General features: G+C 40.4%; 1 protein-coding gene across 1 annotated transcript in view; it reads right to left on the bottom strand.

Moving 5' to 3' along the window:
* Positions 1-24,747, bottom strand: part of CDH2 (cadherin 2) — a 191,416-nt gene that overhangs the window by 24,788 nt on the left and 141,881 nt on the right. Inside the window, exons 8-14 of the mRNA XM_019487460.2 lie at positions 24,588-24,725; positions 23,497-23,682; positions 20,778-21,034; positions 19,006-19,148; positions 17,215-17,448; positions 16,636-16,869; positions 12,134-12,273 (exon numbers count right to left, since the gene is read on the bottom strand). Coding sequence (XP_019343005.1) covers positions 12,134-12,273; positions 16,636-16,869; positions 17,215-17,448; positions 19,006-19,148; positions 20,778-21,034; positions 23,497-23,682; positions 24,588-24,725 — 1,332 coding nt within the window. The remainder of the gene's footprint in view (positions 1-12,133; positions 12,274-16,635; positions 16,870-17,214; positions 17,449-19,005; positions 19,149-20,777; positions 21,035-23,496; positions 23,683-24,587; positions 24,726-24,747) is intronic.

Genomic DNA, 24,747 nt, shown 5'->3' with positions numbered 1-24,747 from the left:
AATGAAACCCCAGCTGTGACAAATATTAAATGTCAACTAACTGTCCAAGCCCTAGAAATTAACCAGTTCCTAAGTAGGAGGTAGTTGAAAGGGGTTAAAATTAAAAAAAAATCTGGATGCCCAATTCTGTAGTAGCTGGGAGCACAGCTCAAATTTTTCACATAACACGCACAATAAGATATAAAGGCTGATTTAAAGTCCAATAAAATCATTCAGACACAATCAAAACTTAGCCAGAGAGGTCCATTTAATATCCCTTCAACCTGCTCCTAAATACTTTCCTCTTGACACAAAAATGCAATTGTCCACACATGAGCACTCACTCTAAGCAAGTAAAGCTTCCTTCCTTGCAGCTGCAATCTAGGAAGAGGCCATTATCACTAACTAGGAGGCAGGAAAGGTGTTTTCAAAAGCAAAACCTCTCCCCATCTCCAGTTTCTAATCTCTCAACCTGTACAATCCCGTCAGAAAATGAGGAGACACTACAAATTGGAAGTAGTGGCATAAGAACGCTGCTTACCAGTATCTAGCCTTTTTCATTTCTTTTTGCTTTACACAGCATACTTGCCATCTAAGGAAGTCTATGCACAGTGCTTTACTATACCCACATGATCTCAGAAGGCTACCTATTTTGTGGACATTAAAAACAGCAAATATGGTAATTTTAATTAAATGCATATATCTAAAAACTCATATGATAGATACTAAACTCTGTGATGCAATCATTAGGAAGAGGCGAGGGGAAAAAAGAGAAATCTACAATGAACAAAAAAAATGTACCTACACTGATCTCTCAGTGCTGAAAGAACAAGTCAGGGACTACTTAGAAAAGCTGGATATATACAAATCAACGGGGCCGGATGGGATACTACTGAGGGTGTAAGGCTGGAGCTATTTGAGAAAAGTCATGTTTGCACCAATAGCTGTTTTATATTAGCTATTCATATTTCAGTTCCTTTTTGCTACCTTGGTTATTCCCATTTATTTTTTACTATAGATATACCTAGAGTATTGCTGCTTAATCATTTTCTAAGATAAAAAAAGATAAGCTGGCTTTCTGGTTAATAATAAAAAAACTGAAAGTTAAACTCCAGCTGCAGATAAAGTACTATAAAAGCCACAAGTCCTAGATAGGATGAAAGATATTTGAACAGTTTTGTAATGGAATTATTAAAACATTACCTTCTCTGTGGTGAGATAAAGATTCACCAAGGAACGAACATAATTTCTCCCTATGAGTATTGCATGTAGTCATTCAGAAAATAAAGTTAATTTCCTAATATGAAAAAATAATCTCACTAATTTATTTTTAATGACAATAAATATAGATGCCTAAGGATATCTTATAACCATCAGTTTTTTTTCATTAAGATCTTAATGTAAAGTTTGTGGCAATTTTATGCAACACAAGTGCTAAATGAGAGAAAGAAGTAAAAAACCTCTAAAATTAGGTGTTGGTAGGGATTTACACTTTGATAAAGTAAAAGAAAATCAGTCTCATGTACAGGGAAAAAAGTGTCAACAGGACACAACCAAATACATATTTAGATAAGAATTAAGACAATTAAGAAAAAATTATATTAAAATATCCTTATATTTTTCTTCTGGTGAAGAGCAAAAAAATAAAAAGATGGACAAAATAAAATAATCACCAGGCATTATAAATAAAGCCTGATTATTTGGGAACATACCAAATTCCAACAGTAATTTCTTTTTTAGAATTTAGATCCATTCTTGTACAAAAAAGTACTCCATTTTGTTTTAATTTTCTGATTATCGCCTCTGATCTAAATATTACTGAGTATTATAATGCTAATGTGCAGCATACATAAAGCCTTATAATCAAAATAACAAAAATGTGAGCTATAGGCTATTTTTAATAGCTTTTGAGTAAGTGTTAAGGAAAGAAAGTTCTTAACAGAAAACAGACTCAAAATAATATTAAAAACATTTTGAGTTAGAAACTTGCAAAAAAAGATTAGCAGGCTAGATGGAGCAATAGGCCCAATACAATATGTTCAAATCCTACAATATCTATGATAAATAGCATTTGTTTGGGCAGCACTGTTTACTTCAAAGAGATCACTTACATATGTGTTCTTCAACATACGCAAGGGCTGTAGAATTGGGGCAATACTTAGAGATGTGCAAAGTAACTACTGTGACTTATTCAAGAAAAAAAGGTAATATTAAATATTTGTAATACAAGAACTGAAAAGAAAAATGTGTATGTTAGTGGGTCAACATTTAATCTTTGTCACAACTAAGTCAAATACCCCAGTGACTCTGTTAATCACATCAATGTCCAGAATTATATCACAAAACGAATTAGTGATGCTCACTGGTTGTGACTTGTATGTATCCACTGTGTTCCAGAGATGTGCTAAGTACATTAACACTTAGTCAACATAAGGTTCTAATATTTAGAGCTGACTGTAGTGATTACAAATTGAGTGCACATCATGTCAAGGGAGAGCATTAGAGTGTCTGTCATTTGTCTATTAAACTTCCTCTGCCTACTGCTGCAGCCTAAAGATCATGCAATCTGTTGATAAGTACTGTCACTGGTAACTACAGAACTCGTCCGATGCCTACACTGGGTATGTACATTTCAGGAGACAGACATATCAGAATACTCAGACTATGACAATATTTCTTCCTATGGAAACATGGATGACATCCTCAGATGTGGTAAGTCAATATAGTTCTACTGAGGTCAACAGTGCTATGCCAGTTCAAACCCAATGATGATCTGATTTCTTGTTCTGTACTCAGATAAATATATTAGCAACACTGGAAAAACAAGCAAAAACAAAACTGATGCTGAAGCTACTGCTTTTAGGGAACTCTCTGCTTAGGGAACTCTACACAGCTGAAAGGGAGCATCAGCTCCTTGTGCAATGCCATCTCTTTGACATATTTAAGTTTATATAAGATAGACTGTCTGACATTACATCTGATTGGGAGCTGATAGTCCATCCTCAGAGCCATTTTTGCTGGTTGCATTTCCAGGCTATGGAACTTCAGGTGGAACAACATTTCTTGTGTTGCCACTGTTGCATGCTGCTTGCGACATGTGGGTCCAGTCTGAGACCCCGAGGCAGCACCACTAGCCAGATGCCAGGGCTCTGTGGGCCAGGTCTTTGACACCTTGAAGTAAAGCATCCATGAAGATGAATAAGTAGAAGTCTCTCGGAGACAGACTGGCAAAGATGTGCCAACCTGAATTTAAAAGAATTGAAATGTTTGTTCAGATACGAAAAGGACAAAATAACCGCTACTCTGCTATGTAACAACAGGAAAAAGAATGTACATTAGTAAAACTTTCCCCTACTTGGGAAATACTTGAATTGCCTCAATCCAGAAGAAACCACCGGGAATGAAGGAACACAAAGCTGCCATGTAGATGTTATTAGAAACCAACAATGTTTTCTTGAGTAAACTGCAGTACCCATTGATTTGATGCGATGTTAGCCACACCTCTGAGCAATTACAGAAACATCTTACCATAAATTAGATTTTAAAAAAAAATAGAGATGTTAGGGGTTTGGGGGTGAGGAATTCTAATCGGAGCCAGCAAACAGGGGCTGCAAACAGGGTAAGGAGGCTAATGATTACTGGAAAGAGATGGGATCCACATGAAGAGATGGAAAATAATCTTTGAAGACAGGCTCGCTAACCTAGTGGGAAGGACTTCGGTCACAAACAGGAAAGAAATGGTGGGGAACGTAGAATTAGATGGCAACTTGGGCAGCAGTGAACATGAGATGATTGAGTTCAGGATCCTGAGGAAAGGAAGGATGGATAGCAGCAGAGTAAGGACCGTGGACTTAAAAAAAAAAAAAAAAAAGCAGACTTTGACTCACTTAGGGAACTCATGGGCAGGATCCCCTGGGAAGCCAGACTGAGGGGGAGAGCAGCTCCGGAGAGCTGGCTGTACTTTAAAGAAGCCTTACTGAGAGTGCAGGAACAAACCATCCTGATCCACAGGAAGACTAGCAAATATGGCAGAAGACCACTTGGCTTAGCAGGGAACTCTCTGTAAACTAAATCACAAAAAGGAAGATTATGAAAGTAGAAACTTGGACAAATATCTAGGGAGGAGTATAACAGCATTGCTAGAGCATGCAGGGATGAAGTCAGGAAGGCCAAAGTCATAGGCGACATGTACGGTGGGTACGGCCACTGGTGCCCCTCCAGGATCAGAAGGCACCAGTTACCCACGGCCAAAGGACAACTGGAGTTGCAACTAGCAAGGGATGTGAAGGGTAACAAGAAGGGTTTCTACAAGTATGCCGGTAGCAAGAGGAGGATCAGGGAATGTGCAAGTCCCTTACTGAATGGGGGAGGCAACTTTGTGCTAGAGGGTGCAGAAAAGGCTGAAGTGCTCAATGCCTTTTTTTGCCTCAGTCTTCACAGGCAAAGTCAGCTCCCAGACTACTGCACCGGGCAGCACAGTTTGAGGAAGAGGTTAGCAGCTCTCAGTGCTGAAAGAACAAGTCAGGGACTACTTAGAAAAGCTGGATATATACAAATCAACGGGGCCGGATGGGATACTACTGAGGGTGCTGAGGGAGTTGGCTGATAAGATTGCAGAGCTGCTGGCCATCATCTTTGAAAACTCATAGCCATCAGGAGAGGTCCCGGATGAATGGAAACAAGGGGTTGGTTTGAATTGATCACCTCTAGATGGTCTGAATTGATCACCTCCACCACGTACCAGTAGGGTCCCTTCCAACCCTAATTTTTTTATTCTATTACTCTGATTCCCCCTTCCCAAAAGCTGCACTAGTAGATAGCTGGAATCATTTTAATTTGAGGAACAACAGGAATTGAAACCTTGTGTGGTCAATTTGGAAAAAAGGAGAACCTACTTTTCTTATTTTGCATAACTGGCAACAATTTACTTTCAAGTCTCTTAAGAAAGACTCTTTATGGAAGACTCTGCAGTAGTAAAAGACTTTTTTCTTTACCCAGCTTAAACCTTCCAAGGCCGGAGGCAATCAAAACTCTTAGTGGTGATGCTGCAGGTGGCAGACCTTGAGGAAAACTGCAGGCACTCTTAAAATGCATCTTCAGGGAGGATGCTGCAAGAGACATCTTTTGGGTGTGCAATAGAAGGTTTCATTATCCAAGACAGCTTTTCAGTAAGCAATTACAAGCTGCCAAAATGATTATGCAAGACAAATGGGCCAAGGAGCTGAACCAGTCTGAATTTTTGAGTAAAGTAAGTGGAATCACCTATAACTTTGAGGTAAGCCTTCTGTCAGGAGTCAGAAAGATAAGTAAGAGAGTCAATGCTTGCTAACAGGTGCAACAACAGGAAATCAAAGAAACTGGGGGAGCAGAGACAAAATAGAAGAAATGTTTCTAAGGGGAAAGGCCTCAGACTGCAATCTGGCAGTTGAGGTAAGCATGGTAATAGGCAGGACTGAAAGCACTGATCCACCTCCAGTTGCTACAGTTAGAAAAAAAACCATGCTCTATATTAGTCTGGATTGCTGGACATATAGGTGGGCTACTTCAACCAACAGTTCACGAAAATGAACTCCCTGGACTGGCAACAGGGTGGTAGAGAATCAAGTGCCAGCTTCAATACTTAAACATTAAATTAAGCCAAGTCAAAGGTGAGCCCAAGGTGAGTCACCAATCAGACTATCCTGCTTATGACCTGTGAATTTCTGAGAGGAGAGCATGACATTCAGATGCTTTTGATTCCCTAGCCCGAACCCTGGGTAAACTGGGAACAGCATTCATAAGTCCAGAGGATGGCTCAAACTTATGGCTCCACAGCAGTAGCACACCACCTTAACTAGTATGCAACATGCTGAAGTGTTAACTGTGATAACATCATGGTGGCAGGAGAGAGGAGGGGAGGGGAGGGAGAATCTCCATTTTAGAAAAGGAAAAACCATAATGGCAGGATACTAATTTGGATTGAAACAGTTTATTGGACATTCATAATCAGCAAGAGAAGGCTAATGTGTTGACCATTATAAATCTGTGATCTTCTTCACCCTGTTGCAGGATAAAATACACAGGCCAAAGCAGGGTTGGGAGATAATGTCATGAGCCCTCACCAATGTTGTAAACATAAGGATTAAGTGTTGTATAAGCAATTAGCAGAGGCTGAAAACAGTTCAGAATACAGGTTGGGGCTGCTTCCATTTTAAAAATCAGAATGGACAAATATTCCCCAGAAACATTTGTATTATCACCAAGATGCAAATCCTGAAAATGGCATGCTGCTGCCCTCAAAAATTAATCTAAGAGATTACTACGATCTAGAGACAGACTCAACATTTGTTCTGTAGTCAAATACTGCCAGTCAAATACCACACAGTCAGTCAAATATCATATTTAAAATCTCTAGCACCAAATGGCCTAATGGTTTCTAATTGCTGTTGCATTTTTTCACAAGGGTTGAGAAATAAGATCTGTAACTGGTAAGCAGTGTTCAAAGGCAACCACTCAGACAGCTTGTTCTTGAAAACTCCACTTTGATTCCTCATGTAAAGGCCATAAGTGAGATGATAATAAACCTCCTTGTAGGAGTTTGTCAAGTCTACAATGATGGCTGAGACAAAAATGTCTCCTCAATAAAAAGGGAAATCATCCCCTAGTAATTTGATTTTAGATTGCACGAACACCATACCTGAATGCCATGATGAACCACATGTATACAAGTACCCCAAGGAACCATAAATAAGAACAACAAAGAAATACAACATCATGTTGGATGACTCTTTAAATATCTGCTCAGAAATAAGCAGACATTTACAGCAGGCTTTGACAGACCTGGCTGCTAACATAAATAAACATATATAAATATATAAACATTTAAAAAGTTATGCATTATGGAAACATCTAACTTGGTTAAAATATGCTGTGCTTTCACTGAGATGCAATGGAAGCTTTGAACATCTTATTCTGCCACTGAAGACAGAGGCTTTGTTTGATTGTTCAGTGCTCTGGAGTCACATTATGCATTGCCTTCTACCAAAGGCATTGCCTTCCACCTTTCTTCCTCAGTCAAGTCTGACATTTCTCGAAGAACACACAAGCAAATGTTAATATTGATAAAAAAGCATGTTTTTCTGTTGTTCACTGATGACTTATGGATACAGGGTAACAGAATACACTTCCTCCAACTTGATTTTAATAAAAGAGCGGCAGTTTTGCTCTGTGAAAGCCTTATTCTGAAAATAGACTAGTAATGTAATTTCAAATGCTTTTCTGGAAATGCCAGAAAAACGGGAGCTGGCAGAATAAAGCTTTCTGCTATGATTTGTGACAAAGGTACAATCATTCAAAAAAATGCTGTCAATGACTAATGTCTGCTGCTTATAATGTTTTGTACACAACTCCGCATCTTACTTCTCTAAGCTAAATGTCTGGGCAAACATGATTGCTACTTGCAGGGAACTTTTTGGAACATTTCAAGTACTCAGCATTTCCTAAATTTCACATTACACTGCACAAAAAGAATTAAGAATGCTTACTACCCAGTTAAGTACAGATGGAACTTCAGATTTTACATGGTAAAGTATCTCATAAGGAAAAAAAAAGAAACAAAAATCCCAGGCTCTGAACATATGTTGAGCTTAAGAATCTGATCCCATATTACAGCCTCCAACTCAGTGGATTATTTTATCTGAGCCACATGAGGAATTACCTAGGGGCCTAGTTCTTGACTATAATACTAAAACTTTATTTCCTGAGATATCCAAGAGGTCAATGTCAAAATCCTTCAATTTTTTTTAAAAAACCACCCCAACAAACCCACAAAAAGCCACAATGGTGGCCCTCCTTGTTTGCATGCATCTTTCTTGACTCAACCAAAGAGAAGAGGAGGGAAGAAGGTTTACCAAAATAGCTGCTTTCTAGCCTTGCAAGTAGGATGCTTGGCTCATACACACAGGTAGCACATTACCTCTATACTATGGATGTGTAGGCCTGCACATATAAACTGAACATGAGCAGTAGGCTATCCTCTAGCTGGGTAGATAAATGACTATGTATGTGTACCCTCTGTAGAACTGTAAGTGCATCTAAGTAACAAAAAAACCCAGCTTGCCAGAAATCTACAACTAATGACAGAAGGCAAAAGAGGAGGAGGGCCCTTTAGTTTTAGCCACAAAAGTTGAGCAGTTAGGGGCTTTGCTCAGGAAGTGAGAGACTTGAGTTCTAGGCCCCCCCTCCCCCCCCCCCCCCCCCATCATCCAGGGGGAGTCCGAATCTGATCCTCTCTGACTTCCTAGGACAGTACTCTACCAGAACACAGGTGAGGCATTAGCCAATGTTCTCTCCAGTGTGCTCTTCTTGATACTGGGAAGAAGAGAGCAAGCTAAATTATGTTCAGCTCAGTGAGATGGATGTTGACATGGAAAAGAGCAGGTCCTGATTTCTATCCTCAACCTTTGTTCCCAACAGGGCCTTTCCACTGCACTGGTCTCCATCCATTCAATGCAATGGTTATTAATTACAAGAGCCAGTAGCTCAGCTTTAATGGAGTGGTAGAGAGGGAATTAAATAATGCCTACCTAATCTATGGCACAACAGTTAAGAGTGCTGTCCTAGGAAGCCAGAAAGATTCAGGTTCAAACTCCCCCTGCATAACAAGGGCTCAGAACTCAAGTCTGGGTAAGACCCCTAACCATTCAGCTATTGGGGATAAAACAAAGGCCCACCTCTTCCTTCCTCACTATATATATTTTTTTAAGACTTACACTCAGGTACATGCACAAATGCCTGGCCAGCACATAGCCTACTGAACACACTTAGTCTATGCACAAATGCTTATATGTCCACAGTGCAGAATCAAGGTAAATAACACCCAAGTATGTGGCTAAAAATGGTAACTTATGCCCCACTGCAAGTGCACATACAGTTGCAACTGGATCTAATGTGCAATCAACACAATCATGCCTCCTGCCATGCCACACATCCATGGCAGATGTGACTGTACGTTAGATCCACTCGTGCCTTATTGCAAGCGTAGGGGGAGCCTGATCATGCACTCCCCCTGCATTGGCAGAAAGCATGCTCCCATGAAGGGGATTGCACTGCTGTAACAAAGTCCCACATCTGATAGGGTTTTACTCTCAGTAGCGCCACACGTGCAGCCTGGACTAAGAATCCCTGCACCTGAGGTGGCTCTCAGTCCCAGCTGTGCCATATGCAAGGTACAGCTGGGACCAGGAATCCCTGTCAGCTGCGGGACTCAGCCGCCACAGCCATGGATTGCTGCTGTGGTCTCCCACCTGTAGGGTGAGTGGAGCACCCCATGGCTGTGAGATTGCAGCAGCCGTGATTTTTCAGCCGCTGCCTGGAGTGCTCCCTACACCTCTGTGGCTGGGCAACTGCACTGGCTGAGATCTCCCAGCTGCAGGGCTGCCTACAAGTACAAATTAAAGGAAGACAGAAACCGGCTATAAACTTATTACACATTTTCAAGCAATAACTTTATAGCTGATTGGAACCTTTTAAAGTGGAATAGTTAATTTGCACATGTAGCCAGTCTAAATTTACTGTGCAACTAATAAAGAAATTGCACAGTAAACGTAACATGTAGAAGGAAACAGAATTCTGTCCTAAATATGGTTATGCTGCACTGACAAATCAAGCTACCAAGGGACATATGAATACAGGTGTAGTTCTTAATGTGTTCCATAGTAAGTCTGGCAACATTGTATAGATTGGATACCAAAAGAAAGGCCCAAGACTGCAGAATACTTACATTGAGAAACAGCTCAAAAATGTCTGAAAAATGACTGGAATGACACCAAGGGACAATGTGTTTGGGAAGAGAGCTCCAGGATGCAGGAAAACTTGCTGAGGTGAGCACAAGGGGGAAGAGATACATTACTAATCTGAATCACTAAACTGAGTCACTGGTGGACAAGAGTGGGGTGCGTAGAAAACTTTCCTTTTCCTGAAGGCTTTTTAAGAGAAAATCAAATTGACACTCTTCACTGTTCATTTTTAAACTATTGCTATTACTTCAAAATATAATAATAATTTTCACAATCTCTACTGCTTTTACTTAGTGATTGTGAAGTACTTTACTATCATTACATTTTACAAGCTTCATTTGAACAAGCAGTGCATCTTACCGGGCTCAGAAGGACCAATCATCTCCTCATGTGTGGTCCTTTTACCACAAAGTAGCGGTAAAAAGTCCACTTGAAAACTTCATGAAACTTCCCCCTCAGAATTTCTTCATGTGCCTTCCCTGAGGCGGTAGAGTTTCTAACTTCATGTTGCAGGAAGTGTTGCCCAGAAATCTTACAAAACTCAAATTTCTGTGGTTACACTAAGCTGTAGTCACAAGGTTCCAGGAATATACTAGGGGAAAAGCTAGATCTTACTTCCTTACCTAGTTCTCTTTCCCTTGCTCTGTACCATCCCAATTCATTAGCTGCTGGGGGTGGGGACTAGAGGAGATAATTCTATTAGAACTGTGTGAAATTTCGGCAGCTGTTTCATTTCAGAGGTGTTTTGGCCCGTTTTGGCACCCGAATCCTAAACATCTCTGAAATGAAACAAAACCATCCAAAACGTTTTGGAAATGTTTCAGATGTTTAGTAGCCGGGCTTGCAGGGAAACAAACTAAGAGGGAGGGGGAAGAGGGGCGGAAGGACTGCTGATATTGGCATCTGTAGCTGGCCAGTGACTGCGTGGGGCACCCTGCCAAATCATGCTGCACCTGTGCCATGGGGCAGCTTCCACACGAGTGCCAGGCAGGGGGGCGATCCCCGCTACCCCCCACTGCTCCACACTGCGTTGGGGGGGGGGGAGGGGGTCTGCCTCAAGCACTCAGAGGCCCCAATTCACTGCTGCTGCAGCTCATGAATGTGGGGCTTTTTTTTCTCTTCTTCTCAGTGCCAGGACTAGACTGTGGCCAGCCGGGTGCAGGACGAGGCCAGGCAGGGCAGCCACTGGGGCTTCTTCCGTGGCTTCCCCTGCCTGGGGAGAGGCAGGCACAACCGGAGGAGCCACGGGAGAATCTGCAGCCACCTGGCTGTGCCTGCGTCTCCCAACGGATTTGAAGCTCCAAAATGGCATCGAAACTCCGAGACAGATTTGCCTGAATCAAAACGGAGCAGTGATCCAAAATGAAATGGCCGAATCCAAAATCGAAACAAGACATAGCCATTCTGCATGGCCCTAAATTCTATACATATCAAAGCAAGTTAAGAGTTGTCATCATTAGAATAGGTGACATGGTAACTGTCCATGTGCTTGCCCTTATCCTGTGGTAAGTGAAAGCTTAATTGGGGCACCTTACCTCTAAATTAAATTGTCCCAATTTAGTTTTCATTTAACCAAAGGTGCACAAACAGCTAATGCACACTAGCTCTTCTAGGGTAAGTCACTAGCCCCCATTACCTCCTTTAGTTTGATCCTACCCAAGTTAAGGAGGAAGGGAAGATAATGCCAGTCAAAAATGCATCCAGCCCCTGCTAAGCTAATGGTGATGTTTCCAGAGGAAGAGGCATGCAGTGCCAACTTGGAGGCATATCAAAAGGTAACATTTCTTTTGGGGATTTGTCTACATACATAACCTCCTTGAAATTTAAACGGTTTCTAATCTCAAATTCCAGAACTGGCCAATCTCTATTTACACAGCACTTTTTATTCAGAGGAAGCCCAAAGAGATTTATAGACTTTATGCATAGGAAGCACTTGCTCCTCTCTAAAATACAGCCTCATTCAAAGTCAAAGGCATTAACCATTCTCCCTCAGCAGCTCTACACAACAGTATTTTAGAGAGGTAGGTGAAGAATAACTTTCAAAAATTGAAATGAAAGGGGATTTAAATTTTCTTTTAAATGTAATTACCCTCAGCTTGGAATTTGGCCAGGATGCTATGGGAACTTTAATGCCTATAAGTGGTCAAGACACTGGTTTATTATTTCATCCAAAAAGGCTGGAATTTGACATCTCTAAACTGAAGAGACCTCACTGGAAAGCAGTATCCATTTTCAGGTTTCTCAGAGTGTGCACTGTTTGTTGCAAGAACAAGAATGCAAGAACACAGTCATGCTATATAACCAGGAAATGGAAAAGATGACTTACTACTCTGTCAGGTTTTCACCTACATTTCGGAAGCACCACATATGTTTCTCACCTGGTCTTCTTCTCCACCACCTTCTTCATCGTATTTTAGAATATTGTCCCTTACATCATCTTCTGGATCAATCAAGAGCTGTTTGGCCTGACGTTCCTTATCACGACGTTTCATCCATACAACAAACATCAAAACAAGAACTAGATGCAAAAAGGGAGGGAGGGAGGGGGAAAAAAAAATATAAAAAATTGAGGAACATTACTACTCTCTCCATTGTAGAATAGATTTATAAGTAGCTCTAAAAGCAGATAAAATTAGCATCTTGAATATTAAGACAAAGTTATGTTTTGAAGAAGGATTTCATGGAAGAAGTTTAACAAAATTATAAACACCTCAAATGGGATCCCTAAGACTTTCTTCCATCCCATGTAGCATTTATCCAAGATCTGAGGCACAGATAATGGCCTGATTTCAAGGTGCCTTTTTCAGGCAGTGCATCCAAAGAAAATGGGAGAAATGCAGCTTTAAACCTAGAGACTGTTCTGACTTGAGGTGTCTTTGAATGTGTCCATTGGGTCCATCTGCCAAATCAGGGTAGCCAGAGTACTATCATCATTCTTCTTCTCTTTAGCAAGCCTCCTACCAGAACACTCCTTCTCAGGCCAGTTAGAGACTAGTTTTGTGTGATCTAGGAAACTCATTGAACCAGGGGCATTTCCTGGGATTTGTGTAAGCCAACTTCATTGGCTTTTTAGGTAGGTTGTGGCAGTATGCAGAGCTGCAATACACAAATTATATTATCATACTAAGAAACTATGTCAAAAGAATGTGTAAGGTTACAATGTTAAGTGTTCAAAATTTAGGACATTTAAGGGAAGATGGGAAGATTTACTTTTCTAATCTTTAGAAAGGCATTGTGTGGTTTTTCCTATGCTGAGAAGTGTTTTTGAATAGAGGTGCACTGATACATTGGTTCAATATCAGATCAGCACCGATACAAAGGAAACTAGCCAACTGCCCGTCAAGAATGATGGCAGGGATAGGGGCAGGGGCCAGGCCAGTACCGCGCTGCCACCACCCATGCTGCCATTGCCACATCCAAGGAGCAGGGCTGGGGGGCCAGGGAGGAGGCCAATGTCCCCTCTCCTCTGTCCCCTCCATCATGGCAGCGCTCCACTGACCCACTCCTCCACCACCCCACGCTGCTGCCACCTTCAAGGAGCAGGGCTCGGGGTGGAGGATGAGGCCAGGAGTCCTGGCTTCGCCCCCCTGCTCCGCCACCTGTCACGGCAGCACGTCGTCCCCGCCATCATTCTCCCTGACACCCCCATTCTACGTCCAGCCCCGCATCACCTCCCCACACCACTCTGTTCCCTCTGTCCTCGCCATCATTCTTGATGGGCAATTTGTACCACGCACAGCACTGGGTGTAGTCACACCCCCCAAGAGCATTACAGACAGACAGATGGACTAAGCCCTTTAATATTTTTATATATATATTTTTATGTGTGTGCGCGCACATACATACACCCTCACTATATATGCACAAACATATACACACACACGGAATTGACTATATCAGAAATCGGCTTTTTTGCCTGATGTGGATGATAATGTGGCCAATAAATGCCCTGTGCATGCGCAGCCCAGCAGCTTGGAGAGCTGCATCCATCTGCTAAGTCTGTTGTGGTGGAGGGGGAAGGAGAGAGATGGGGGTGGGGGACAGATCAAGACCCCTGTGGTAAGGGAGTTGGGCTGGATCTGTGGAGGGTGGGGCCAGACTCAAATGTAAGATGAGGCTTCTCCTCCCAAAAATCAATGGTTGGGGGGGAGCCCCTCATCTTACTCTTACAAAACAGGAAATGGGGGGGGCAGGATTGGCAGGTGCTGCAACTCTCACTCTGGCCCTAAGCTCAGGTTGGGCCCAGAATCAGACCCACAGAAGTCTCCTGCCCCCTGCACCTGTCTTCCACAGATTCTGGTCACCACCCCCTTCCCTTACTGTCAGGTGCAGCTTAGCTGTGGCTGGCATTCGATTCCCTCCTGGGTAAGGAGTACGTGGAAGTTCTGTCCCCTACCTGGCCAATCCATCAGCAATGCTGACACTAGTGCATGGCTGATGGGCTGCGCTTCCATGTGCTGTACTCTGGGAAGGAACAGAGCCCAAGCAGAGTTTGACAGTAAGGTGGGGAAGGAGAGGGGAAGAAGCAGACTGGGGAGCAGGGGGAAGGGGCAGAGACTGTAGGGAGTGGGAGGGGAAGAACAAAGGCTGTGGGGAGCTGGGGTAGGGTAGGAAGGCTGCAAGGGGAAGAAGCAGGTGGGGAGGCAAAAGGCACTGGAGCCACTTGACCCCTTCCCGCACCCAGTCACTGTTTTCCCTGTTGCAGAAATGGGGGGGGGGGGGGGGGGGGGAGAGGTGGAGGTAGAGATGGCCAGACATGAATTTAAGACAACCTTGTGACAATTAGATTCTATACCTAGAAAATTAGAACACATTTATAATTTTTCCATATATAGAGTCCAATTATTGTGCGTGTGTGTGTGGGGGGGGTGGTCATCTTATATTTACTTGAATCTAGTTGACCCCAAATAGAGTAGATGAAATGTACATTATGCTTTTTTTCTGCAAATCACCAAGTACGTCCATAAAAGGTGAGGACACTGAAAAACACAATTTCCCAAGGTCACAAAACAGATGAACTGGGAACACAACCAGGGTTTTCTGATTCCTAATCATATTTCTTATCTATCAGACCTCACTACCTCTTTGTGTTATTTTTGGAACTTAATAATTAATTGTAGTATGTTCTTTTAGATTGCTTAACAGGTTATTAATTTAAGTTGGTTCTAGCAAGGTTAACAGTTGATTCTTTTACCTCAAAAACAAGTCACTTTGAATTCAGAAATGCTGAAACCACCTCAGATATGCAATGACCTGTACATAAATTATTTATTCAAGAAATGAAGGTCGTAAACCTGTCCCTAAGCTAGATCTGCCACATAAGATGCATATTTCAGGGAAGAAAGATTTAAAGTTTTGCAAGTGATCAGATGATTTATCAGGAATGTGTCCCACAGTAAAACTAAGTTCTAGAATAATGTGTCATTTACTTTTATGAATATAGTGCTATAAGAGTGGCTGGTATTGCACATGCCCTGAGGACTCCCAGGCTTCGCTTATGATCTAGCAGTCTGATCCATGGTACAAGAGTCCACCTGAATGGATCAGACTGCATGACTGACCTATGTTTAGACATTTGTTTAATCAAAAGAAAAAGGGATGGACTGAGAAAAAGACAGATATGTTTATAGTTTTAAGACCGTATGGGTGCTCAGATTTCTTCTTGTTTAAATCTTGATCACTATCAAATCACTACGCAATTTTAAGTTGTTAAAAAAAAAAAATCAATGGCAAAAAAGTCAGTTCAACAGGTCACAGGTAACTGGATTCTTGGTCTAATGGGTGTTTCAAGCTATAACCAAAAGCCTCTTGATGGAAAGAAATTCCAAATCATCTGACATTATTTCACAGAAATTTTAAATGATTTGGTAATTTTGACAGCACTTCATTAAATTACTGGCTAACTTTTTTAAAATGCCTTGTGTATCATCATTAACTGTTGTGTCAGTTCCATGTACAGATGAAAACTTTACCAAGCATGAAAAGTTTATTTTTTTATGACTCCTTTCCATCAGCCTGAATGTTCAAAATTGATGCACAGAATGCTCTTTAACAGATTAATCTCTTTCTTGCAATCAGAAATCAGTTAACCATAGTATGTAGGAGAGTTATAGTGTCTAATTTACTACATGGGACAGACACTTAGTCATGATGTTTAGTCATCTTCCTTATCAAATGTATTGGACAAAAAAAATAAAACATCATTTATGTCTTCAGGCAGCACTGAGAAAAAACACACACCTCTGTTTTTGCATGACTGGCTGCTTGTCAGACCTTGCATAGACAACTGTGAAGTACTACTTCCCCAAATCATAAAACACTCTACTTATTTCTGCTGCGTTTGAGATTATCATATCAGCAACATCTCTGTTGAGACACTGGTTCTATGTAAAGTAGGGGCAGAAGCAAACCCCAGCTGCATCCTGGAGTAAGACTGGATCACTGACAGCCCTGGCTCCTTCTCCTGTCCATCCACTTTTGGGCAACCTGAACCCTCACATATGTGCAGAAGGAGCAGAACCTGCACTCCTTTGGGCTCTGTGCAGTATGCATAGAAGCAGCTGCTTTTTATACTCAAATCCTTAAAATTTAGGGCCAGTTGCACCCTGGCTCACAAACTTATGATACTGTATTAGTAATTATTTTAGGAAGCCCTAGGACATCTTAGCACCAAATCTAATAACTTCTCTGGCTAGTGACCCTTCAGCCCTTCTGGTCCTGATCACAACAGAAAACCAACAACACTTGGAGGATGAAAGGATAGGCTCTTACTACACGCATTGAAATCTTATACAAAAAAGATTCCCTTTCCCATTTAAGTTACTCTTGTACAATACTAGAAGAAGTAGAGAACAAGTTTTTAAGAAACATAAGTACTTACTGAGCAAGATGATGATACAAAGCAGAATTGCAATGATGGCACCTGTGCCAAGCCCTGCACCAACAATCCGATCTATATCAGTACAGTCTCCATTTATGTCGCATTGGCAAAATTTCACCTTCAGAACAGAAGTGCTGGATGCATGAGGATTTCCAGAATCTGTGATTATTACTGGAACATCGTAGATACCAGCCTCAAGGAATCTGAGTCTTAATGAAAGTTGGGCATGATCACCTGTATGAGAAGAGAAAGTATGTATAAAAATATGATGTATTGTTGATATGGATTTCAAATAAGAATCAAAAACTTACAGCATTTGAACTCTGTTAACCTTTTACTACTGAATGTGCTGCATGTCATACAAGATGAAACTCTTTTATTACTGTAAACGTTTTTAGTTTCTAAAACCTTCCATTCTCAGGGGAGCCTGTAGTACTGCCAATTGGTAAAATGTTATTGACATTAACTTAAAAATTCAAGCCTCTAGGCAAATAATCCTCAAACAAAATGAAACAATGCACAATGTGCAGAGAGTAGTTTCTTTAAAATTATTAAATTTCTTTACGTAAATTATTTTACCACTGATACGAATGATGGTCCAATTCCTCTTAATACTAGCTGGCGAATCTGGTAGCTCAAAGGCAAACGGCCCTGCATTTGGATCGATGTCAGGGTCTGTTGCTGTGATGTTAATTGCATTGGGTTGTGGCGTTTCACAGGTGGTAGCTTCTTTAGGATTCACTTGGGGTGCATTATCATTAATGTCAAGCAAGTATATCTGAAGTGTGCCAGTCCCACTCATAGGAGGAATTCCTTAAAATAAATAAACAAACATACAAATACATAAATAAAAATTGAGCTTGCTTCTCATTACACACAGTTACAATATTTCAGACAAACTGGTTCTACCACCATGGGCTATGGGAATATATAAATCCACTTTGGGATTCTGGCATTATGACCCAATCTCACATTAGGATAGGATCGTGAAAATATTTAAATGCTTATCCTCTTCCACTTGGTAAAAGCAAGTGAACATGAAATTCACAGATCAGAGCCTCAGTTTCCAAATACAGGAACAAAGGAATTGCCAGGCTGGTTCTCATTAGTAGTTTTTCTACACCAGCAAGCTATCTGCAACAGTAGCAATCAGCAGATGCTTCAGAGGAGGTGGACACGTGTATATTTGGGACCCATTCAAAGGGAAACGAAGCAAAACCACTCCAACTTTAACACTGTTAAAGCTGGAACAGTTTTGCTACATTTGAATCATTATGAGCTTGTTCACACACAATAATCAGAACATAAACAGCTGAGGCCTTCTTGAAAGGGTTCCAAGTGAACGTGTCCACACCCAGAGAAAGATGCAAATAACTGTTTAGCGGGCCGATGTGGAATAATCCACGCCCCAGAGAAGTCTCTTCCTAACTCTGAACAGGTAGACTCCAGCCAAAAGGCTTTAGAGCCCTTCCAAAAACCTATTATTTTAGTACTGACTATTGTAAATCTGGATACTATTGTTATCTGTAGCTGTTTTTTAAATGTTATTACATTTTGTCCTTGGAGATAACCTATAGCAGCTGATTTTAACTTGTTTCTTTCCCTTGCTCATATGTTATGAAGCAAGAACACAAGTGTCTAACCTACTTTTGCTATCACATAGCATTTTGATGTGTTATGTTTCTGCTTAGTCTCCTGTTGCAGGTAAACAATCCAACTTTTTTTTTTTCTTGTCATATGAGAACATTTACATAGTATAAAATATTTTACTCTGGGTACTTTTTTTTCCTGAGGTGATGACACACAAATAAAACAGTACTCCAGGTGAGGGTAGCCATCAATTAATATACTTATATTTTCATTCTTTTTCTTCATCCCATTCCTTATGCATCCTAAACATCTCTTTGCTTTTTTGATTTCAACTGTGAGCAGAGATTTTCAGTGAGAAATGTCCAAATCCCTTTCCTGAGGTGGTGCAGTTATATTAGAACTTCAGAAAGGGCATTTTTCCCCCCTGCTGCATAGTATTCTACACTGATTAAACAGTGGATTTTATCTGCCATCCAGCTGGACATTTACCAAGCCTGAATTAGGCCTCCTGAGGTTCTTCAGACTTCTGCACAGTTGAGTCACCTAAGTAATGTTGTGTCATCTGCAGAATTTGCTACCTTCCTGTCTCTCAGCTTTCTAGATAGCTAACAAATACATCAACTTTAGTTTTACCACAGAATCTCATGGTATCCATTTATTGGTTTTCACTACGACAAAACATTGATAGTTATTCCTTCATTTCTCTGTCTTAGTACAATATAATGCCATTTAAATGTACAAAGGAAAACCTTTTGCAAACATCTACATGTGAATACCCACCATTGTCAGATGCAAGGAAAGTAGCATTATACATGTTGTTTTGCACGTATAGCGACTCTCTGTCCAAAACAGCAGTTGTAGTTATCTGTCCATTAACTGGGTCAATTTTTAACCAGTTTGCAGGATCTGAAAGTTTGGAGTACCTGCAGAGTTGACCACAAGATTTTTTTATTCAGCTTATAACATGGTTTTTAAAAATGAAACATAACAATATATTTTAAATGGTTTAATTCTGAAGATCCCTGTGTTTGGTACCATTTCTGTACTTTAAAAGATTCCGTTTATTAACTTGCATACCTAGATTTTTGGATATAGGTACTGTTTTAATGTAGATAGTGTTTTTCAAAAGCTTCACCATTTAATTTGTCATATATCTCAATTCTATGATAGTTGTACATCACTGACTGAGAAGTGAATATACCTTCCATAAATTACTATGAAACATTTTTTCTTAAGTTATATCTGACTTAGTACTACAGGGGTACAGAGGTCATAACTCTCTTATGATTGAAATATTTCAAGATATTCCTCTTGCTTGCTTACAGCCAAAGGCTGTTTCTAGTTTCTTAATTTATATGTGTATACATGCAGAGAGGGAGTACAGACCAACTATTCTGTTGATTCTATTATTCTACCTATTTTACCTATTCAGTGCCACCTGACATCAAATTACTGCTATTTTATGGAGGCTAGAGCATTGTCAACTTACTGTACTATACTTCTCTGATCCTGGTTTGTAAGAACAGTATCCTTCAAAACTATCCGTCCTTACAAAAAGCACCTTGCTACTGTATCAATAATTAGTCTAAACCATCAAACTATCTTTGCAATGTGAATTTAAAAAATAAAAATAGCATTAAAGCCCTAAAAACCCCCACAGTGACTCTCAGCCAAAAGCAGGATGTGAGCAATAACTAATACATAAAAATAAATTAAACCCTCCCCCCCCCCCCCCACACCTCATTTTGCAAGGAAAGCATGAATGAAATGGGTTTTTGGCTACAAGTTTTGGAAATGGTGATAATAAATTTTGTTTTAAGGCAGGGCAGACATATAGCTGGGCCACCACTACTAGAATATATAATATATTCAGCAAGTTATAGGGATTTAAATATAACCTTAAGCAACCAAACTGTATTCTCTGTGACTTTCCATACTCTTGAACATTATGCATACACTTATATTATCTTGATGACCTGGAACCGATAAACAGAAGAGGATGCTACAACCCTCTGTATGGATTTGTATGGGGTACAGACTTCCTGGCTAGATGTCTTCCCACATAATTCCACACTGGAGGAGTGGCATAGGTTGGCTTAGTGGTGTGCTGTGGCAAATAGAATAATTCCTTATGTATGGCCATTTAAATCTCTAGCCACCTGAAAAAGGAAAGGCAGCATTTCTGCTTTGTTTTGAGTCTTCACATCATGCATGGGAGGAATGGGGGGGGGGGGCTGGAGGATTTGCTCCAGGTTTTCACATTACCACTATGGGATATGACAAGTCTCTTCCTTGGATCTCAAGCATATTTTAACAACCCTTGCAGCAGCAGGATACTGGTTGCCACTGAGCCCTTGCTTTACCTGTGGCAGGGTGCTATGCCTTGTATTGCAAAGGACTGACTGTATAGTTTTAGTAACATGTTAAAGCAAGGATATGTTTGTTTGCATAAAAATGATCCTGCCTTAGCCAGGGGGTTGAACTAAGAGACCTTCAGAGGTCCCTTCCAGCCCTACTTCTCTCTGACGACAGCAATATAATTTACACTATACCTTAAAGTAGTTTGCTGCATGTAGCGATCTGGGTCCTGAGCCGTGAAACTTGTTAATAGGTTACCAGCAAGTAGCCCTTCCTCTTGACGTATAAGCTTAGGATTTGGCACAAAATATGGACTCTCATTTACATCAATTACTGTGATGGATACAGTTGCTGTTGACTGAGGAGGATGCTGAATTCCTTTGGCCAAAGGCACTTGATTTTCCGCAGCTACAGTTAGTACAAACATCCTATTTGTCTCAAAGTCTATGGGCTGGCAAAAGGGAAAGGGAGAAAGGTTTGTAGTTACTCAGAGCTGTGACAGGGATACAAATAACATTTCAAATATATTTTTCATATTTTATTTATAATACTTATATTGAACCACAAAAACAGTGCCTAAACAAAATTTATTTCTCGCTGGGTACATATACATATGCCTCTTAAGCGGGCTTAGCCTAAAATCACCATTTTTAAGCCACATTAAGGAAATGTGTCTACATGTGCGTGCCCTTAATGAGCCTTAAAAATGGCAATTTAAGGTTATGTGAGCCTACGTTGGATACTTGCATAAAGCAAGTATCAGACTTGGGCGCAAACAGCTAAGTCACATTAGCGCACGTGTAAATGTGCTAATGCGCATTAATATAGTATGCATCAGTGGATAGGCACCATGTTAATGTGCATTAGCATGTCTGCACATGCGCTAATGCAACTTAGCTATTTGCACTTAAATTTAATGCGCCTTAATGCGCATTAGTGTGTCCATGTGTAGATGCACTCCTAAATAGCCTTAACACGCCTTAAGCAAATGCACATGAAGTATGCACATATATGCATGATCTTTGATACCACAATACCTATATAGCTTGCATTTTTTTTTAGTTTAGAAAAAATATCCTTAAAGGCTTTTAGGGATATTATGGCATTTTTAAAATTTCTGCGGTGGCTCTTCTGGCACAAGTTATAACTAGGAACTTCCCACAGCTAAGATGTTTGAAGGGCCACTGATGCCACAGGTGACCCTGACAAGGAGGCTGAGTGACTCTTTTCATCTTTACAAGTGTTCCTTTTCCAGTGGCTGGTTATCCTGCCATTAAACCAGCTTAAGCCTAATACAAGCTTAAACCTTCTCTGGTTTTCCTAAAAAATATATTTTTATTTTCCTAGATTTACTATTTTACTCTATTCTGTACATTTAAAGTACAGAAAGCAATTTAAAGTAATCTGAAATATGTGAAACAAGTTTTACACTTGGGGTTTTAGTTGCTTCTTATTACACTGGCTTGGTTTTATTTCAGCCTCTCTTTTTTTTGTTGTTAGCTCTTCCAGAAGATAAGTTTGTAAGTGTACACAGAGCTAGAGTAGACTTGCTTTTATCTAAATGCAAAGCACATAGGCCAAAAACAGGCAGTCATTTCAGTCGTAGAAAATTCTGGGAAATTTCTGCTACTGGAAATCTTTCCAGGAGAGAGAGCAGTACAGGCATTTAAGCCAGCAGTAGCCCCCTCTTCCCTGCTCTCAGCACCTTCACTAGACCAGGGTAATCCTAGTGGCTGTTCTACTCCTCCTGTTCCCTAGGAGTGGAAAAGTAGGTAAAGACTCCCCACATGGTCCTACACTGGAATTGGGGAAAGTAGCAATCTCCACTTTGCTCCCACTCTCCAACAGTCCCGGGGCGCACTCAAGTGGTATGGAAGCATAAAGACATTCTTTCCTGTGGGAGAAACCTGACAAACACAAGTACACTTGCAGGAGAGCAGAGATGCTCCCAAAAGAAATGTAACACCTGTACACAACCACAGACAAACGTTTGGTGTTGCCAGAATCATCTATAACAACTTGTACCTTTGGAGAGGTTAAATTATACATGGAAATGCATGCTGTGTAAACTAAACAGCTGTATAAAGATACAGATTTCTTTTTCAATAAGTGCAGAAATGATTTTTAAAAAGTCATATCTCAAGCTGAAATGTTAACATTTGCAGCCAAACTGCCAGATTTCACAACACACTACCTTCTTAAGCAGATGGTCCAGAATAGAGAAACTAAGGCTTGGAACCCTTATCAGGCAGACAAGAAAAGAAACTATTCCTTGACAGATTTAAATCATAATACTGATTTTTTATCATTGCTTAAAAACAAGTCACCCCTTAATCCAGGAGTACCTTGGCTGGTAAAAAAGGATGAAGAGGTTATTCCATGAAAGGTGTTTAAATTAGGTTTTTAGAAACAACATTCTTTAAAAGCCTTTTGAAGAGTAGCCTCCTACCATTGTGACCACTTTGCTTCCTCCCCAATATTGCCTTGACTGTTTATTTTGTGTTAACTGCTTAATGGGAACATATTGGCATAATAACAGTAGGTGATAAGTGTCCTGATTAATGGAGGTCAGATGTTGACCAAAAGGTAGCAAGCAGTTTTATTTACCACTGCAACAAATAGTAGGTAATATCAGCTTTGACTACAATACCTTAAACAAATGGCTGCAACTAATTATATTTTTGGCAACAGAGTATAATGTCATTTAAAAATTATCTAACCAAACAATAAAGTATGGAAACTTTCCAGAAGACAAATGGCTTACTCTTAGAAGGAAGATATGTACATTTATTTTAATTTCAAGTATCACCGTGACCTCAGAATTTAACCAAAGGGACATATTTATGTGCATATTCTCACTTATTTATACTCTTCCACTTAATCTGAATCTTCTTAATTCAAACAATCACTTACCTTCACTACAGTTACCAGCCCATCATTACTATTTGGATCAGTGAAGATAGTAAATCGTCCTGTAGGATCTCCACCAGTCATTCGGTACACTGCATTCCAGGCAGGGGTGTGTGGTTGGTCTTTATCAGTAACAGTTAGATTAGCTACTATTACATCCACTCTGTTTTCAGGTACTTCACCGTAGAACTACAACAAGAGGAGCTCCCTTTTAACACTGGTATAGAGGAGCAGTGTGCAATAATCATGATCACACAGGTGGGTATTCATCCCAGTCTTGAGAGACATCATGAGGCAAATCTCATCTAGTGTATTGTCAGGCAATACATCTTTAAAAACCTATTTGAATGGGAAACTGAGGTACAAGAAATCATCCACAAACTAGGTTGTGTTAAGCATGGTTTAAACAGGGGCTAAGGATTCTTATCTAGTTAACTGGATTGGCTTTTGACTCCTTTGTTCCTATGGGTTTATTGCCTGCATGCTTGCCTTTCCCAACATTGCCTCCTCCCCCTCTCCCTTCTGCTTTTGTATTCAAATTTCTCTCCTCTTAGATACAGCTTTGTGGATATCATTTCACAGCATCTGATAAAGTGAACTTTGGCCCACAGAAGCTTATACTATATGTGTATATCTACTTTGGTTAGTTTATAAGGTGCAAGTCTACCCAGACTTCTACTTTGACAATTTCCACCAGCTCTGGATCCTACAGCGAGTATTTGTACTGTCTAGCTTTATTCAGTTTGATCACAATAATTTCCAATATGCTCCTAGGGGAAGAAACCCCCACCCCACCCCCAAACAAGCACTTTAATAAAGGAGAGTACAACCTGGCTGTCTACCACTATCAAATGATAACGTAAGCCAGCAAACTAAAAAGCTGGTACAGATTTGGTACTTTAACTATAAACTTTTGATTTGTATTAAGTGTAGTATATTCTAAGAGATAATTTCTGCCTTTCATTAGACCTAAGCCACCCAGCAGGAAACTGAATAAAGTAAACATATTTTCAATTCATAAGTACAATAAGAAAAATTCTTCAGTAATAGCCATAAGCATTCAATTCCTTTAATAACGCCTATACTGTACTTACAGTCATAGCAGTGAACTCTGGAGGATTATCATTGACATCTGTCACAGTTATGACAGCAGTTGCAGTGTTTGAAAGACCATATGTTGGGTTTCCTTCCATGTCTGTAGCTTGAATTATTAAAGTGTACTGTTGTACTTTCTAAAACATAAAATGAAGCCAA

The sequence above is a fragment of the Alligator mississippiensis genome, chromosome 3 (assembly GCF_030867095.1).
Source record: "Alligator mississippiensis isolate rAllMis1 chromosome 3, rAllMis1, whole genome shotgun sequence".
Taxonomy (NCBI): domain Eukaryota; kingdom Metazoa; phylum Chordata; order Crocodylia; family Alligatoridae; genus Alligator; species Alligator mississippiensis.
Note: the sequence above shows the minus strand (reverse complement) of the source record. Positions and strands in the feature narration are given on the sequence as shown.